The sequence below is a fragment of the Vanessa cardui genome, chromosome 23, assembly GCF_905220365.1.
Source record: "Vanessa cardui chromosome 23, ilVanCard2.1, whole genome shotgun sequence".
NCBI classification, from domain to species: domain Eukaryota; kingdom Metazoa; phylum Arthropoda; class Insecta; order Lepidoptera; family Nymphalidae; genus Vanessa; species Vanessa cardui.
Genome location: NC_061145.1, coordinates 7,598,842 through 7,620,381, shown reverse-complemented (window position 1 = coordinate 7,620,381; position 21,540 = coordinate 7,598,842). Strand labels below are relative to the sequence as shown.

The window sequence follows — 21,540 nt, the reverse complement described above, 5'->3', positions numbered from 1 at the left end:
ACTTTTATAAAATGTATATACTTAGTCGTTTAGATAAAAATATGCAAATCCGCTGCTGATTAATTATTACTAAAATTACCTTTAATAAGTGCCTGGCAGTTCCATTGGCATAACATACATATAACATGCAAGAGAGGAACTCAGCACGGGAGGGGCCGCGGATACGTTATATCGTCATGATACCGAAATCCGTGCCGTAGACGATCATAACAGATATCCCATATTACCCAGTTTCTCTCCAAGAGCCCCCTTTCCAAAGTGACAAATAAAACATACATTTATAAACTAAAACCAAAAATCTCTTTCCTAAACCATATTTTATAATTTTCTAGTATATATACATACTTATATTTAGATTACGAATCGCCTAGAGAAAGCTTGGTATAGGAAAATATAACACACCCCATCTTATTGCCTCCACTGGTGTCAGGAGAGCTGGTTCATTTTTCGTCCCGAGAAATGGCATTACGATTCAACGGGAAAATTCTGCGGAATATTCCTCACACCACACTACGCGGTTATCATTTGGACTGTATACATTTGTTCCTTGGGTTCAATAATTATTAATAAATAAAGGACGAAAGTATTCAGAATATTCTAAAACAAGATTTTATTTAATATTTAAATGAATATGTCTTAATGAAATTAATACAATCAAGAATCAACTCTATTTTCTAATGTCACCAATGGGTTACTCGATTCAAGCTCATTTCGCCGTACTTACTAAAAAATAAATTCAATAGATTTCATCCACACAATATTAAGGTCAAGTTAATCTTTAATCTTTAGTTATCCTGTAAAGTAGAGCAATAATTCAGTATATAGTACATTTAAAAAAAAACTCTACACACTACAATCATTAGGATATATTTTTACTACCCATATGAAATATATATTTTTAAGTTTTTTTTTTTAAGAAGAAAGACATAATTAATTCAGAACAGGCAGAACAACCTTCATATATTTCATTTAAATGTAAGCGATTCTTTGTAAAATAACGAAACTTTAACAACATTCAATAAGTTTAATACAAGCAATTACAACAAAGCAGTTTTAAAAGAAAAGCCATTACGCATACGAGCCAGCTCTAAGTCAGAACGAAACAAAGTTACAATAAACAGAGTTAATACATCCTCACAGGTATTTAAAGACCTATACAAACACGTTAATGGCGCAAATCGCTCGCAGCCGCAGCCCGAAACCCATTAAGTTCAAAACTCAATAAACATCATTGTTTCAGCGCTTAACTACGAAAATAACCCGGCAGAGCCGCACGGGGCCGCTTTGGCCCGATCTTCAGCTCGCCGCGACCTCTAATATTCATAAGTCAATTTCCTGCCCCATTAATACGTAACGAAGTAGCGCAAATGGCCTTATCGCTTGTGCGCGATTACTTGCCCGCCGCTCTCTTACATAATTCAACGTATTAAACGAAATTGTTTAAACCTTATTGCTCGATTACGTTTCTCCACCCCGGGCACGCCTCGTTTGCCTCAGCCAATCGGCTGCCGGCATTCCCTCCCCTCCTACAGTAGTCGGGCCCCCCTCTGCAGAGTCTCCGCCCGCTTCGTTCCCGGTTTTATCGTTCGTAGAGTTTCGATGTTAGGTGAAGACGGTTGCGTAGTCACTAGCGCTTGCGTTGACGGATTTCAGTGCGATCTTTCACGGGTTGATTTCGTTCAGAAATTATAATAAGTATATAATAATATTAAAATGTAAATTAACTTAAAATTAAACTAAAATAATATTATGATTTTACTGGCTGAATTGACTTTTTGAATTCATTTAAAAAAAAAAAACAGTACCAGTGCAGTGTTTAGTGTTAGACGAACAGTTTAAATTAAAAAAAAAAGAACAATAAAAATCTAATATAAAAAAACTGTTACAATGAATATAAAAAAGATATCAGTTTAATGTTTGTGGTATATTTAAATAAATAGACGTTGCTATGACGATGCTGGCAATGGCGCGAGGTTCTGAGGATAGGAGAGAGGACGAAGCTGAAGCGGAGGCGGAGGCGAACGGCGAGGTGGACGTCGTCGGCGTTGAAGAGGCCGCGCCGGTCGACCTCACGAGGCGGCTCGGGCTGACGAGGCCGCCTGACCGACCCGCTATTGCGTTTTCGGTTGAGAATATTCTAGACCCTACCAAGTTCACTGGACGATCAGAAGTTCCGCTCCGGTATGACGAAACATACTGGAGACCTCATTATGACAGAGAGGACAGCGATTCTGGTGAGTTTAAAAATTAACCATATCAACAATATGAGAAATTTAATTTAATACGTATGATAAGCGTTTCTTATCACATAAGATCTGTGAGAAACATATTTAATCTTGATTATGGACACCTATAAATATAAAATATAAATTAGATCACTTAGATGTAGATTCATTTGATTATTAATCAAATGTAATGTTGTTTAACATATTAAAATATAATTAACGTTTAGATACTATAATAATTTTATAAATTATTTACTAAGCTTATTGCGAATAAAACGTTCAGCGGTGATAACTTTACATTTAATTCAATAATGGAACATGACGACGCAAAAATGATTTTATGAGTTTTACAGATAATAAATTTAAAAAAAAATATTGTCATTATTTATTGTTACAAAAAGTTTGAATTTGACACTTTGAAAGAATCAATACATTCTTGTATTTTGTAATCGAAATATATACATAATGTTTTATATAAAATTTTATACTAAAGACCATCATTGTTATATATTTTTAACTTATGATAGATTGATATCTATGCGAAAATGTTATCTCAATGAAATCAACAGTTAATCTATTTCCTTTCTTTGGTTGGTAATTATCTACGTATAAAGATGATATCGTCAGTGTAGCGGATGGCCAGTAACATGTTAAAAGCCCACAGATAAAATTTACTATTCAATTATTTGACAGAGTATTAATTTTAGAGAGTACTCTAGCTTTTTTAATTCGAAGCAAAGGCTAAGGTGATAAGTTCAACGCGCATTGAGTCCAACTCCTTGGTGTATAATATTTATGCTTATAATTAAGCATTACTTTATACATAGATATGCTTTATAATATTACTCAAAAGGTGTTAACAACGCGATTGCAATCCCGTCTGGGTAGGTAACACCCACTCATCAGATATTAATAATTATCATAATATATCATAAAATATTAATTTTGATGGATTTATTTTAATGAAATTTATTAAAGTATTCCATGCTCTCTCGATTTAATCAAAGCGGAAGTTCTCTTAATCTAAATGCTTAGTTAATAGTATTTCCGTTAGGCAAATTAATAAAAAACACAGATGTAATTAGTACGTACAAATTTTTTATACGATTACTGTATATATACTGTCTTACAAATAAGTTTTTATGTAGTTATTTATTATAATGATGATTTGAGATGGTCAGAGAATGTCAGCAACGGGGAAGTGGCTTGTGAGTACGGTGAATTTTTCCACGCCACTTTGAACGTAGTTGGTTTATACCTACGTGAAATATTTTTAAGCAGACATTTTAATGTGCAAATGATTTAAGTGATTCCTTTTATCATTTTGCTACTTGGTTAAATAAGTACTAGGGTAGTACAAGAAAGGTTTTATATGATTGTAAAAATCGGCAGATAGTGCCGAAATGGAAATGTTATGGTATCAGATATGATTTCTAAGTTTCTAAGTTGTAGGGTTGGATTATTTATATGTCTATACACTATTATAGTATATAAGGAGAAAAAAATTGTGGCCCACAGTTGACTAACTTCATGTACACTATTAATGTACGCATATACTTAGATGTTGATTTCATGCACACTTAGATAGGTATATATACTTAGTGTAGTTGGCTCGTTTGCTTTTGTTCTTTTATAGTGCGTCACTCTATCCAGACATATAAATAAGCTGATATGAAAATTATGTACAAAACCTTCACTCACGTGCCAATAACAACTGCATAACAACTTATGAAAGCATAGATATTTGGGCGTTGTTTATAGGAATCACAAGCAATGTTTCCAAAGAACAGGAGTCTTTTATTACGCACCACATTTTCTTTCAAGCTTAGGTTAGTATATATATAGGTAAAGATAAGGTTAGGTTAGTACTTATTCAAGAAAGCTTACGAAAGCGATCTCGTGGAGTCCGCTGAAGTTGCGGAGAGGATATTCGCTAGTTTTTTAGTAGGTATTCTAGTAAACAGGGGCAGTCTAGGTATTCTGGTACGTGGAAACGCGTTAAGCGTTTTTTCCAGCTTGATAAAATGGTTAATACTATTAACAATAGGTGATATACTTATAAGAAATATAAAGATAGAACGCTAAACTAATTTTGAGACTAGTTACTCTGTTTAGTAATTATATTCTGTCTGGGCGGTATCCATCGCGACGGCTAGAGGAAAAGCTTCTTTTTAAATTACTTTGCTTAACAAGTTGTTCAATTTTGTGTCTCAAACCTAATTATATACTTAAGGTTCGTTAGAAAGAACAATGCACATTCTTTTTGTATGTAACATATTGCACATTCTAAAAAACACAGCCTTATTTGTTGACGCTGTGAGTTTCGTAATTAACTTATAGTCATATAATTTGTAACATTCCAGGTCAGTGGGTTGTAGTCGGTTTTAATAAAAAATACAAAAACATTCAAAATTAATAAATATCATAATTAAATATCAATCTAATTTTTTAATTTGTAATTTTCTAGAAAGTATGCCCAAAAACGTTTATATTTTTTGTAAAGGAAATACATAGTTTGCTATGATAAAATGGAATTTTAATAAAATTTTACGACTTAATTTGTTTTGACTTAGTTTTTACACGATGACTCAAATAACTGTATTTTAAGCGCCCCTAAAAACGTTTAAATTTCACCAATACCTATTTGTTTACGCGTTGTAGCCTTTCCGGAAGAATGAATTAAGAAAATCAGATCATTAATAATTAGAGTAGGTACCACTTTCGTAAAGCAACTAGTATTCAAGCGGATTAAACAATAAAGATCATTGGACTTCATCTTACATGTATTTAAGCTGAGGCCGTAGATTTAAATTGTAGATTGGACAGTCCAAACCAGAATTTGAATCTACAATAATATTCAATTTGATTTACAAAATTGTCGTAGTTTTTTTATCAACTTTGTAACATTCCAATGTCTCGGAAAGGCAATGTTGTGTCTGATGTATCCATGGTGTTAGATTGACGTCCTCGGCACATCTCTCCTCTTCTTGTACAATCTTAGAAGATTAGATCCAAGGCGCAATAAATATTGTAGACTAAATATCAAAAACAAGGATTTTCACCAAAACAATTTTCACATTTCACTAATACCTAGAGCATCAGTGTTTTTAATCTCTTTTTACAAACAAAAACAGTGATGATATATATAAATAAATTATTTTGGAGTCTTATTTGTATCTTATACATACATCTAGAGATATAAAGACGAATATCTTGACGAAATAAATTATATAGAAAAGTTGAGTATTTGGCTAAATATTGCACGTTTAGTGGTCGCCATAGATCACCGACTGCGCTACGGACCAGTGACCATCTTTAAATTGTTATATTAATAAATAATAATAAATTTTAGTTAAACCATCACAATCGAACGTAATTACCATAAATAAAAAGTTCTATGCAATATCTGTGATCAAATCAAAATATTTATTTAACATTAATAACTTTAAACACAATAGACCACTTCAAGGTTTTATTTTTGTCGAGTTAATAACATGTCCACTGTCGTGAAACATTAACAGGCAATTACTCTGATAATGGCCGTCAAACTAAAAGTCAATTTAAACAAATTGTTAGATCTTTGTGATCTCGATTGCTAACGTGTCAGCCTTTCGATATTACAAGCCAATTTACCGTGACTTCGAATCATTTTGAGTCTTATTATAATTGTGATAAGAGTTAATGTAACGTTTATTGGTTCGTTTTATTTAAGCTTGTCGAAGTTGAAGACTTTATTAGGTACGTGACGAAAGGTAAACGATGTCGGACGGACGAGTGTGAGCGGAACAAGGTTGTATTATTTTTAGTTTACTAGAAGCTAATAAACATTTCGTGAATTGAAATGTCAGTTCCGCCATGCTACTAAAATATTTTACGAAATTTTGAGCTACTTATGTAAGTTTTTTTTTTTAATTTTTCGCAAACGTGATAAAGCTAGCTCATATCGTAATATTGAGATCTGCCGTATGAGGTAGAAACTATAATCTTCTGCGCAAATTTTAGTTACGGCAACCTACTTTGCTGTTAGCCTTTTACGGAGGTTATTTTTTTTCATATATATCGTATAATTTTGTGTTTCTACACAAACACACGGTATTAACTATTTCCTTACTTATCAGGGACTGTAAAGTTTAATTTAGTATCATATATGTATATTCTACATGAGAAAGAGACCAACGGTTTTCTGAGGCGAATTTCCTATAGATTTAATTTTGAAACAAACCCAATTTTTTACTATCCTGATAATTCATATGAATTTACAATCCAAGTAATTAGTATATACCGCCCTTAGATTATTAATATGGATGTAGTAACATACTACAAAAGAACTAAACCAAAGTACACAATTTTTATTATATTAGTGTGCGTGCCAGCTATGCTTGGCACTCGTCGAACGCTGTAATACTTTACTAGTGTGCGTGTACTTAGTGTACAACTGTTGACCACGCTGAATTCTTCAGTCTATCTAGGCATAAATATTTAAAAAAGTTTATAAATAGCCTAATAAAAAGCCAGCATACTCAATCGACATTACTGTGAAATGTGGATATAGTTTGTTAATTATAAGGCTTGTAATTGGTGATTTAATGAAACCGAGGCACGAAGTAGGCAATATTTATGTGGTTTATTTAAGGTTATGTTTGTGTAGAATGTATTTAAAGTGTAGAATAATACAATAAGACATAGCGTCATAAATTTTCTTGTTACACATTAACAGTTAACACACAACAGTTCTTTCTTGTAGCACCTTGGGTTAAAACGTTTAAGATTTTCGACCCGCGTGTCCTAAGACGTCATTTTGAATTAACAGACACAGCTTAATTGTTACAGTTTCTATGTCAAACCTCGGAAGAAATCACACATTATAAATATACTCGAAAAGTAAAAATAAATAATTTGTTTGCCAAATTTGGAAAGAGTAGCGCTAAAAATGTCTAATTCGTACACATTTTTCGATTTGCCGATTTAAGATATTCGCGATCGTTGATTTATAAAACGGTTGTAATTTTTTTGTGATGAAACAGCAACAATTACTACAATTTGTTCTCAATGCTCACGTTCTTGTTTTTGTTGACAAAAACGACGCCGGAATTTTGTATTATACGGTGCTTTTTTATTTCATTCGATGTTTAATAGCGCTCCGCTTTTCATTCGTGTTTATCGCCGTCGGGCATTGCTGATTGTTGTATTAGAAATTGCTGAAATTATTTAAACAAAATTTTATATTACATAATATACAGTAAGTAAAGAGCACTGGGTGAGTTAGTAATAGTAGCAACCTGTAAATTTTCCACTGCTGGGCTAAGGCCACCTCTCCCACTAAGGAGGGTAAGGAGGGCTTGCAACATATTCCACCACACTGTTCCAATGGGGGTTGGTGGAATGCACGTGTCAAAATTTCGATGAAAATAGACACATACAAGTTTCTTCAAGATGTTTTCCTTCACCGCCGAACATGAGATTAATTATAAACACAAATTGAGCACATATATATATATAGTGATGCTTGCCTAGGTTCGAACCCGAAATCATCGGTTAAGATGCACGCGTTCTAACCACTGGGCTATCTCAGCTGGGTTAGATAACTTTTGAATAATTCATTCAAACTACGACAAGAGATTGTGTAATGATTGGGTTATTTACGAATCCTAACTAAAAAATTGTAATTATAGCCGGTGAACAATTTTGCCGATGATCCAATAACCAGTAAAGGTATATAATTAAACTAGCGATCCGCCCAGATACGCACGGGTGCAATGCTGATACCAAATATAGGTACTACAGAATTTGTTTATTTACGACATTAGAAATTACTAAAATTATCAGTGTTTCTTAACAATATTGTTCCTGTATCATATACAAAATCTTCTCGAGTAACTATGTATTAAAAAAACCGCATCAAAGTCCGTTGCGTAATTTTAAAGATTTAAGCATACATAGGGACAGACAGCGGTAAGCAACGTTTTATACTATGTAATGAGTAATGATAACTAGCATTAATTACATATTGAAAATAAATTTGTATATATCAATGCGAGAGGAATTAATTATTAAGAGTATGAGAATGTTATAATGCGCTAAAGCCACTAAACATTTTTAAGACATAGTTTTAAAGTCGCTGTTTGCACGACGCTGTTCCAATACGTCCTGGTGGTGTGTACGGGACAGCTTTTCATCCGATGCAGGTTTTAACAACATCAAATTAGACATTAATGATTATTAAGGTTAAGTCAAGAAAAAATCTACCAGCGCGTCGGAAAGAAACATCTTAGACCTGAGAAGAACCGGTGAAAGAAACTCAGCGGGAGTTTTCTTTTTTGTACCTTATTTTTTAAAATGCACTTCATCTACTTAAGTAAAAACTTAACTAGAATTTTATAGTATTTCAGAAGATATTTTTAGAATTCCTATAGATTATAAAAACGATAGGTAATAATAATTATTATTTTAAAATAATACCGTAAGTCCCAATTATGCGTGAATTTAATTGCGCGCGATTTGAAAATGTAACACAGGGGACAAATCGGACACTTGTTTGACCAGCCAATTACTAAATTACATTTAATTACAAGTAATCGACAAAAATAATTACATTCAATGTATTTAAAATAACAAAATAGATAAATTGGCACAGATAAAAAAAGCGAAAGTTGTAAACAATGTCCAGCGTCCGACCGGAAGCTGCAAACCTGTCGACAACAGCTGTACTAGATGTTGACATGTTAATTGATTTAGATGCCTTAGTTCTATAATATTTGTTTTATAGACTTTTTTATTTGTTGCTAGTGTCAAAAATCGTAAAGTATTGCTATAGTAAAAAACAAACAGAATAAATCGTGTGTTAGATATTTAAGCATTATTTTGACAATTCGATTTTCAAACGACAGGATAGCAAAATGTCCACGCTATTAAATTCAAAATGGCGTTCCGATTAAGATTCAAGATAAGTGCGAGATAGGCGACTGATGTATTATATTCGCTTTTATATCACGTAGTACGTCTATCATCAATATTTCCGCGTCATTTTCCAAATTTTAACTTTACGAGTAGGTACCTATATAGAGGAACTCTTTATGAAAATAACTTCTTAAATCCTTTTTTTTTGTGGACGAGGTATTAAACTGATATTTTTGAAATTAATTTTGTTTTAAATAAACATTGTATTTTTTTCCGCCTTTTTACAATTTTTTTTAATTAATGAAGCATAACATTTATTTATTAAGTCAACGTAAAAAATTAAGGCACCACTTAAAAAAAGATTTAAATAAAAGTGGCTTTTTGTAACTATTATTTTTGCATACAATTTAAAATAAGAAATAGTCTAGAGGCGTTTTATTTTAAAATTTATTATGTCATCAATAAACTCAGCAACCTTGTACGGTTGTACGTAATATTTTTTATGCCTGGATTTATGTAAAGTCATATTACACAATACATTTCTATATATCTGTAAGTATAAGCAGATTTTCAATCTGAAATTTTCTAAGCATACAACATACAGCATACATAACATAATAGAAAGAAAAGTTCTAAGTTCAAAAGAATCCGTCAATAATATATATTACTCTATCAATATTACTCTATGTATTTGTTAATTAATCTGTAGGTGACTGTCAAAATGTATGTTTCTTTTTTTAAATCTGTGTAATAAATAATCTACTGACATTAGATAAAGCTTTTACAATTTTGCAAACCCTCAAAATAAGAATACAAACTTTAGCCCTATACTTCCGAACACGATTGGTCTGGGTTAGAGAGAGATAGCGACGCGAGACCGTACGTTAAATAGAGACAGATTCAACCCTTAGCCGCTGCGTCCCTTTGCGCACCAATCCGTGAAATTAGAGTCGTCTAAACGAATCTAACGATTATTTTATTATCCCTTTTGCGCTAAGATTTGTTCCTTGCTCACTCAAATAAAAATAAAAGGTGAATAAGGCGTTTGGAGGGTCAAGCGGACATAAATTCTGCGTTCACGGTCTATGTTGGTTTATTTTTCGGCCCTTTAAACGGGAAGGGTAATTTGTTTTTTCCTGGACGAGAACTTTAGTACGGGAAATTTGATTTATTCTGTTACTCCTTAAACCTATTTGGATGGCTTAAGGGTTAAAATAAAAATGTGCGTACTTTTGATAAATTACTTAGTGCGGTAACGTAGACCTAAAATATCGTACAATATATTTTTTGTATTAATTATAATACAGTTATTATTATAAAAAGTACCAACATTCAATAGTGTCTACATATAGTTAATAAGTATTGATTTATTTGTTTTAATCATTAGTGTGCAGCGGAAGCTACATGGATGACAAATTTTACAGAATTTAATGTAACCATAAATAAAATATAAAAAAAATATTTAGTTTAGAATGTAAATAAACTGTTGTTATTTTTAATTTATTCATGTGTGCCAAACTTACAGCTAATCTAATTTCAAATTATTTTAAGAATATAAAAAAAAAACTTTATTAATTTATATTTTTCATTAAAATATCTCACCAAATTATAAGGTTCGGTCTGACCTACTTAAGCCCATTGTCATTCAACGCGGTGTCACGGCGTTGTCACGTAATTCTGGCTGTAATTAAAAAGTCAAGAGCAGTGTTGCCAACATTAAGTCCTCGCTTACCCGCGACTTTGTGTTATAAACACCCTCTAATTTTGAGTTGATTAAAACAAAACTCAAACTTTTGACTTCCTGTGGTTTAATTAATTTAAATAAGTTATCAATATTATGGTACCTACTGATCTTCGGTTTCGGGTTAATCCAGTATACCTAATCGGATAATTGCCCTTATATAAAGGGTTTTTAATGACATAGGTTGGCGGGTAAATGAGTCTCTTCATGGTAAGTGGTCTTCACAGGCCCTATTAAGAACCATTAAGCATTCCTTACAACGGCCAATGCCCCGCCAAACTTAGGTACTAAGATTTTATGCTCCTTGTGTCTGTAGTAGCACTGTATTGTATGATGTTATTTTATTTATTTAGGATATATACAATGTTTTATTGGCATAATTTTGTTAATTGGAAAAAAAATATCTGTAATTAATTGCTAATGCTTTCGCTAATACATCAAGAGGCTAATATGTTTATCCTACGAACCATTGACGACATTGTATATGTCATTTTGATGTAACTAAATGTCAATGTAAAACCTGTATATTTGCTTTTTCCTTCAAAATTAAATTAAGCCCGTAATTTCGACGTCTCTTCTCTACCGTATGTCGCATTGTGAATTAATGTCTTGGCCTAAATAAAAAAAAAATCGAAAACTCTGCTAAGACGATATTTGATTAAAACATTTTTTATGATTTCATTATTTATATTTAGAAATACAGATTTCACATAAACACATAATACTATATATAAATATAAATAACAAAACGAATATAAAATTTTGTGTTTTTTAATTCAATTCCTGCTGCTATGTAACTAAGGTTAAAGAAAAGTTGGCCGAAATACAAACATATTGAGCGAAAGGTTGATTGCATATATCATGTTCCAAATCAAAATAAAAAACACGAAATTTACATGCGTACTCACACACATATACACATACACACACAGAGACACACACGAGCGCGCGTTCTACCATTACCTATTTTCCTTAGTATTTTTGTAATTCTTAGCTTGTTTCATCATGTAACTTTGAATTAAAGTATGAGTGTGTAAGGAAGAGCGATTTCTACTGCCACGGAAGCTCAATGCACTCAATAGAAGAAGTCAACCTTTGCGATGATATTGTAATGTTTTGGTTATTGATGAAATAAAAAAATATTTATTATTATTAAATCACAACTGTCATCTGTGAATTTGTTTTTATAAATTAGTTTAATGCACAGGATATACAAATACAACAAGTCTATTGTTAATTTGGTTGCCATGGAAACGCAAAAGGCTAAATTATGAGCAATTGATTTTATTTATATCAATATTTTGTGCGATATATTGTTAAGGAATTAACACTAACATCATTGTAATAAGCCACCTTCGTGGAGGTCAGTTCCAGCAGTGGAATAATAAAGGCCGATCATGATGATGATGATATCTATATATTAAAAAGGGCAAATATGTCAGTTACTTGCCGTTCCTTGTCGTTGAAGCTTGCTTTCCATATCGTTGGCGGAGTTTATATATTGAAGAGTTAGAAAATGATTTATTGTTAAGTTTACTCCAATTCATTTTCCATTTGATTTAATTTATTTCGAATTAAAAAAAATCGATGTTAATTTTATAGTTTACACAAAATTGCAATATATAGTCATTTTCACTAACTTCTTTGACTATTCAATGGGTACTTGGTTATAATATTGTTACATACAAAAATCACAAAACTTACAAAAGTATATAACTACCTAATAGGAATAAACCTTATTTCCTTATATATCCGATTCATTTTCATAAATATTAAAACCGAAATTTGAAATAGGAATCAGTATATATAATGTTATTCTGAATGAACTCATCTTTAATCTCACTCGTGTATTGAGAACCGACGGTGATACGATCAAGATACGATATGTTGTTTGTAGACTATAAATATTATAATTATAATCAATGTCAATACATAAACACCTTATGAACACAATCGTGTTTAACGAGCTTCGTATTCATAGTCGCTCTTTATCTAATAAATAATCGGTTACAAAAAAACAAAAGCAGATCAGAAGTCAAGAATATTAGGTGATAAAATAAATGATATTTATCTTAAACGAATCAACGTTAAAACATTTTGATATCAAATAAATTAACTCTATAACTCCACTTTATCGTTTAACATAACTGCGAACACGACCCCGTTCTCAAAATCACCGAACCAAGAATCCTACCCAAATTACACTTCTCCATTTTCTTCATTTAACAAATTGATGGTCCTTGTTTATAAATCGTATTACACGAAAATAGCCCTTAAACAGTGTGAAATTAAAACTAAAATCCCGTGCAGTACCATCAAAGGCGTACAAACGCTTACGCCCAAAAGATAAGGTTGAAATTTTGGCTAATAGCATCGCGTTAAGGGATTTTTAGCCTTAGCTAACAGAGCTTAAAGTTTATAATTGCTTGTCAATAGGCGGGTGGAGGCTTGCGGTCCAAGTTTGTAATTAATAAAGCCCTCTCGATTACAAGTGCCTTTCCTCACTGGGATTTGGAGTATGGAGAGCTGAAAATTGTGTTCGTTGAAGCTTTATCTGACTTTGATATCGGGAATCGATTTATATTACGGGAATACAGGATGGAATCTCGTATTTGTGGAGTATGAACTAAAGATATTTGCTGTTTCTGATTCTGTAACCTGTTATTATTCGAGATATACTTAGGTTATTCATTTGAGTTAAATCGCTTTGAATTTTAAAATTAGAGTTGAAACATCATACAAAATCTTGTCATTTTTGTATAACGAAAGCAAATAACTTTTGAGTAACATCATCGTAACTTCATGATTATCAAACGTATTTAAAATTTTGTTGTAACAATTTTTGACGTTATGTACTTATTATTATTAGTGAGTCGAGATGGCCCAGTGGTTAGAACACGTGCATCTTAACCGATGATTGCGGGTTCAAACCCAGGCAAGCACCGCTGATTCATGTGCTTAATCTGTCTTTATAATTCATCTCGTGCTCAGCTGTGTAGGAAAACATCGTGAGGAACCTGCATGTGACAAATTTCATTGAAGTTCTGCCACATGTGTATTCCACCCACCCGCATTGGAACAGCGTGGTGGAATATGTTCCAAACCTTCTCCTCAAAGGAAGAGGAGGCCTTTATCCCAGCAGTAGGAATTTAAAGTCTGTTGTTGTTGTTGTATTTATTAGATTAACTAAAGTAGCGTTCTAAATAGCGACTTCCCTTAGGTTTTGATTATTGATTCAATTTCTCTTCAAACTTGTTTAGAGATCTTTCTTGGTAATCATTCTGATCAATTTGGATTAGAGACTAGATATCGCAGGACACGTTGGAGAGTATGTATGTGCGCTAATGTAATTCACTCTATGGTACTTCTCATAAGCTTATGGGACAGGAAAACTGATACGACTCGAAAAAGTTCGAGTATCAGGTAAACAGGCGCTCGAGAGTCAAAAATATTGGCGTAACATTGGCAAACATTTAACCATTGGCAATTTCCAATTTGAGCTGCGAAGATGTCTCGTCTAAAAAACATTTTTTTCATGACCAGGACCACGAAACCTGCGACCTTAAAAGCATCAAACAAAACAAGCATTCAATAAACTCATACGCAAAAGTTACTATTATACACTTTCTTTATCGTATAGGTTGGCGGACGAGCATATGGGCCACCTGATGGTAAGTCGTCACCATCACCCATAGACAGTGAAGCTGTAAGAAATATTAACTATTCCTTACATCATCAATGGGCCACCAACCTTGGGAACTAAGATGTTATGTCCCTTGTTCCTGTAGTTACACTGGCTCACTCACCCGGAACACAACAATACTGAGTACTGTCATTTGGCGGTAGAATGACTGATGAGTGGGTGGTACCTACCCAGACGAGCTTGCACAATGCCCTACCACTTACTTTAACTTATGATTTTTTTACAAAAACATAAACATAAATACCCAAAGAGGCACGACTACAACGTATTAACGAATGAAAAATAGGCATCGCGGTAGGTACAGTATGTATAGGTAAGTACTGTTCCAGCGTCCTCCCCCCGTTACCGAATCCAAACTTGTTTACACGAATCTACAAGCTTTCGAACTACATATTTAGGGGGAACTTATTTGGGTAATATTTTGTTTTAAAACTTCTGTTAATTCATTTAACTTAGATTGTTTGCTTAAATTAATATAACCTTAAGATTTGCAAATATTGATGTATATATGAATCAACCTTGTTGGTATACTTTATAATACTATAATATAATTCATGATAAATACTGTGTTGAAAACGTATATTATATAATCAGCATATGGATTAACTAAAAATTTATTCGGTAGTAGCGCTTTGAATAAATACACCTGAAATTAAGCATCACTTATCTCAATCTACCGCCAAAAAGCAAAATGATTATAGGCACAAGGAACAAAATATTTCAGTTCCCAATGTTGGTAGCGCAATGGAAAGAGCGTTTATTGTTTCTTACAGTGCTAGTATCTATAGGCAGGCGGTGGTAACGGCTACCTATTATTAATATATAAACATATATGTATTAAAAATAGGTAGAGAAGCTGTCAATTGGCCTGTAATATATACCTACAGCTAAGCTTACATTGTAGCTGGTTTATATTGATTTGATTATTATTTTACTATTACGATAATCTTTGTTACCTATTCGTAGTTTAAGGAAACCGCTGGACCAGCGTTAGCAGCAAACCTTATTGTGAGGATAACATTTTAGTTCGCTTATATTGTTTTTGATGAAAATACGCATATATCATAACTTTTATATCGATTCATTCATTTCGTAATTAGCTTGTACAAAATATGAATCGTGTACGAACAACATACGAACTTAAATTCTCTATAGTATTTCCAACAAATAAAATCTAGCAATGTATTGGGTATGCGATAAGTGACAACTATGCTCTAGGGTTGCCATGTGCTAGAATTTTCCCGGATTCTTTATAATTCAACATTTATAAATTCGAAAATCACCAGTGATGCAATAAGTATTCTATTAAATCATTCTTAATTTAGTTAAAACAATAGATACATATATTATACTTTTGTGATTACAAATTATTTTATTTCTTACGAATTTATTATTTCGTTCGTGCACTAACTGGCATTGGAGCAGCGTAGTAGAGTTCTCTACTACAAAGGAGAGAACCTTCTACTAAAAAGGAGAGGAAGCCTTATAACAAAAGTGGAACATATGCTAGCTATTACTTTTTTAATCTAACGTAATACAAGACTTGTATAACTCCTTAAAGATAATAATTATTAAAAAATTATAAAGGAAAACTTAATTGTTGTAAAAAGTTTTTTTCTCTGGTAACCCTAATTTATTGGTCTATCTAGTCTCGTGTTTTTTTTAATCGGTTTTTGGCATTGGTTAATTGCCTTAGGCATTGTTCGCGTTTCATTGCTCGTAGTCGTGGATTGATTAACTTGTTCTTGATTGCAATAGAAAAAAATGCAATGTGTAGGATATGTCAAAAAGAACACAGACTATAAATTATTTAAGCTACTTTTCTTACCCATATATAAGTTGTCTTTAGAGTTTTTCTAAAAATATAACAATAAATTGATTATTAACTTAAGATAAAATTATATCGATTTTATTTGGTTTAATATGGGTAGGTAAATTGAAAAAGGGTGAATTTTACTGAAAACAATTAACTTATATTAAAGTATATTTATTCATTTAAATTTTAAAAGGGCTAAACTTGAAAACAGATAACAGAGGGTTATTTAATTAGTACATTATAAGATCTATGTTGAAGTAAATTGTACGTAACTGTGTTGTTAACGTTCAAATAACTGTTTTTTTTTAGAAAATTAAACCAATAGGATAATTAACAAAATTTAGTATCTTCTGCTGGAACCGCACCCTTATAAGACGTATTTAATTTAGTAAACGTCGCAAGCGCACCCGTAATATATCTGTCGTCAGAACATCTGCTCGTAATTTTATCGCGTTAATTCGTACCGTGCGATGTGGACAACTTTCTTTAAAAAGAAAAATCTTAAACGCAACTCTATAGCGAAGAATTTTCAACTTAAAACTAATAATAATAAGATTTAAATTTAATCCTTCTCATATTCGAGATTCGTCGTTTACAAGCGTCTTATGTCGGCGGGCGACATGTCAAAAAGTATGTTTTCATTTGTGTAATAAAGTTTAGAATTATCGGTATGATATGTTTGTGAAAATATGAGACAAGAGCTTGTTATTCGTTTTAAATAAATTTCAATTATATTTTGATCCCAGAACATTCTTTGTTCATCAACGAAGGACTATTGATTTATTTTGGATATAAATTTATCTACTTTTAGTAATTAGGAGGCTGGACAAAGGAAGAATTTCACAGAATTTCCTATAGCGACACATAACTTTGTGGTAGCTATCTAGTTGCTGTCTATATCATCTTCTATATTATTTAACTATAAAAATAACGTGTTTATTATCCATTTATTTGATCAAACATTTGGTATATTTGCAACAAGGTAGCATATATCTACTTTAATATAATCTAGCAAAATCACGATTTATTTATTTTATTATATAAGTACGCAGCGTTAATAGGTACTGCCATACACAATGGCAATGTAAGAAATATTCCTTTCATTGCCAATGCACCACAACCTATCCCAGGCCCTTATGCCAGTTGTTACACTCGCCCATTCGCACTTCAAAATGAGCACAACGAAACTGAGCACCACGGTTTGGCGGTAAAATGTATGATGAGTGATGGTGATGATAAGCTCTACCACCAAAAACGCTTTATATTGTGAAGTTTACTTGAATAAAATTGATTTGATTTGATTTGATTTGACCAAGGCTACTTGAATGAGGAAGATTTTGATTTTGATGTAAACGTGGACTCAGCCCGTTAATAACTCTGTGTGCTTATAAAATAGTAAACTAAAATAAGATAATAATCGAAATGAACCGAAACCGTATAAACTTGAATTATTTGATTTATAAACAAAAATATATTTAAAAAAATTGTGTCGAAATACGTATATCGTATATGCGTGTTTTGTCATATTTCATCAAATAGGTTCGCTACAAATTGTCATCTTCGAACAAGCAATGTAAACACAGGAATGCCTTAAGTCAAATGATCTCCTCTATGCATGCTAATATTTTTGTAACTACCGCCTCAGTATATTTATGATAAAAATAATTTTGAATTTAGACAGTCAGTTGTTATTCTTAATTTATATATTCTAAGACGATACATAAAACAACTATTTATTTCGAAAAAGAATAAAATGCAACTTAAATAAATCTCCAGTAGATTAACTGTAACAAAGAGAACATACACTTACTCATACAGAAAACTGAATGGCGGTGACATAAATTATTAACATTACGATTTACGCATGGCAATAAAATCTATTAAAACACGACTCATTAGCTATAACTCCAATTATATTAAAATGGAATTATGACAAGCGACATTAGTGAAAGTTAGAATCGTCCCCATTTTTTTACACACGCTTTGATTTTAATTCGGCTATTATTAACGCCATTTCGCGCTTCCAAGTCCATAACAACGTCACACCTAAACACCGAAACAATTTCGTTAATATTTATATATCCTGTCCGCCATTAGACTCAACATTTCACTAATTTCACTAAGCACTCGTAAATTATATTTTAATGTTTCCGGACGTTCGATATTCGTTGCCAATGTTGCCGCTTTAAAAATTAATAGCCGCTTTAAAACTATTTCGCACTGGCAACATAGAAGGAAACGGATATGTATATTATATCATTTGGAAATGTTTACAAAAATGTTTCAAAATAAAATTATCACGAGATTATAAAGTGTTTAATTTATTAGTATTTTATTTGTGTTCGACGTCTCTTAGCTTTTAAGAGCGATGAAATTAAATTTGTCATGACGTAGTACGTAAATACGTACCTAATTTATTATTTATTTTATAATAACAGCTATAGTATATGGAATATGGTGGTGTATAACTTTTATTAAAACTGTATAAACATAATAAAGTATTTTAGAATAGACTTTTCTTTAGATAATGAAACATAATACACGTTGATATTGGTGTTTACTATTCATCAATTTCACGTAAATGGAAAGCACGTGTAACCCATTACACGAGCCTGAAGTAAAGTCTTTTAGTATCTGAATAAATTCACTGAAACGCTTAATGAATAATGTTGCACTCAAATTCGACCTTGAAATTTTACAAATTGTAAATTCACAAATACCAAATAGAAAAAAGGAAAATATTTTCTTATAATGAAAACATATTCACAAGACAAACCGTTTTCCTTTCGGTTTGAAAGCGATAAACTCAAAATTCATTTGTTGCTGATTTACTTATCAACTTACAGATTTACGTACCAGGTTGTGGTGTCATTTCCATTAGAATTTGTGAAAATTTTGGCTGAAATTTGATAACGAATGTTTGAAATATCGGAACAACGCCACATTTATGGATAGATAAATTTAATATAATATAACGTGCTATTTAATATAGAAACCTTTATCCACGCGATGCTGATGACGGGTGAACATCAAAACTAACAGCTTGTTTATTGTTGCAGTCAAAGATCACCTACAGCACTCGGACCTCGAGGCTGATGACGTGGAAACAGACGACCAGACATCTAACATGGATGACGACATCCTAACGCAGTCCGACCTTGACGAAAATGGGGACCCAAAGAGCCCAACGAGTTCCAGTTCGAAGAAGTGCAAGAACGGTTCCTCTAGGGACTCAAAAGGGGGGACGAAACCAAGAAGAGCCAGGACGGCGTTCACATATGAACAGTTAGTCTCTCTGGAGAATAAATTTAAGACGACAAGATATTTATCCGTCTGTGAACGGCTCAACTTGGCGCTAAGTCTCAGTTTGACGGAAACTCAGGTTGGTTATGGCTATTGATACAGAATATGATTATTTCTATTTTTGTTATTGTAAGTTTTGAAATGTCAACTCATTTTTTTACTTTTTTTCTTCATAATAAGTTTTATTCGCCTGACATTTATGAAAATAACCATTTAAATTACGGATATTGTTGTTTTTTTTTTTTTAAAAAAGAATAATATTATTTTAATGTTAAGGTAAGTTTAGAATCATCAGTTATTTTTTTCCCAGGTCAAAATTTGGTTTCAAAACCGTCGGACAAAGTGGAAAAAGCAGAACCCCGGGATGGATGTGAACAGCCCCACCGTGCCCCCACCTCCAGCGGGGGCTTTTCCATCAGGCCCATATCCTGGTGGCCTCCTCTACTCGCACGGTGTACCTTATCCATTCACCGGCCCAGGGCCCTATGCGCCGTACTTCCACCATTTAGCCACAAATCACCACCACAGCCACGGATCCTTAGGTCACTCCCACACGTGATTGTGGCAACGACCAGGGTCACAAGACCCAAGGGTCGACACGGACAATGAGAATGGACTTTCGAATTAGTGATGGCATTTCATTATAATTAGTCAATGAAAATAAGTCTACTAATAAAATATTTGACAGTGATATTCGCTTGCGTTTGACAAAGTGTTTTTTTTTTAATCTGTGTCTTTTTTACTGTTGTATCTGTAACTGTACCCTATTCCAAAAGAAGAAAGAGAAAAGATATATACAACTTAGATTGGCATATTTCATAATCATGTTAAAAACAAAACTTTAATTTTCGTTAATCTCAAACAAAAACAGTATCAAGATTTTAAAGGCATCCAACAATTATATTCCAACAATTTAACGACTCTTTTTCTTGGAATAGGCTCTACATTTGCTAAATATTTTGTTCTCTGTAGCAAACAAATGGATGTCATAAAGACAAACAGATAAATATTTACCTATTTAAAAAAAAAACTTTTTTATCATGGCTTCGCTTATTTTATATATTGTATGATAAGGAATTAGATACCTAATAGTGCAATTTCATGTATTTATTATTTTAAGATTTCATTGTGAATCGATTGTGATACATACTACGGCAAGGAATAATAATAATTCTTTGCAGGAATGTCACACTTTTAAGGCAGAATGTAATTTCTAATCTATGTTAATTTCACTCACATTTAAAAAACAATATATCCTAAAATTTTTAAATCATTTAAACAAGGATAAATCTGTCATAATAATTATTATATAGATAAAATATGTTTATTTTTGTTTGTTTATGTAAAATAAAGTGTGACATTATCTATAATGTAAAAAATATATGATTAATAATAACTATAATGTAATGATAAGATAATGTGCTACAATAAAATATACTTATTGGTAGTTTGTAAATTTTATACGCTTAGTTTATTTATTTCGGGTACATATTTTATTTGGACTTACTGAATTAAGTAAATATTAAAAATACACACAAATCGCATATGACATGACTAGCCGCCATATTGAATAATAATCACGTGACCAAACCAATCGCTCGAAGTTGGTCAATTCCTAGCCGAAAATGTTAGCGTGAATCAAATAATTGGCGGTAAATATTATTGCATCTAAAAATTATACTTTTCTTAATTTCACTCAAAATACCAATTTCAATAAATAAAATTTATCTATGTATTTAATTAAATAAAATTATGATATCATTGTATTCATTCGGCATTTTTAAAGTTAGTCAATAAATATGAAAAATCTTGGCGCCATATTGAAAACAGCTTATTTTGTTTTGTAGAATAATCT

General features: G+C 32.1%; 1 protein-coding gene across 1 annotated transcript; it reads left to right on the top strand.

Moving 5' to 3' along the window:
• Positions 1-1,895: 1,895 nt before the first annotated feature.
• On the top strand, positions 1,896-20,374 carry LOC124539870 (homeobox protein slou). Its single transcript, XM_047117230.1, has 3 exons — positions 1,896-2,234; positions 19,442-19,764; positions 19,996-20,374. Exons 1-3 carry the CDS (start codon positions 1,949-1,951, stop codon positions 20,242-20,244), a joined length of 858 nt encoding a protein of 285 aa, XP_046973186.1. The 5' UTR covers positions 1,896-1,948; the 3' UTR covers positions 20,245-20,374.
• Positions 20,375-21,540: the final 1,166 nt, after the last annotated feature.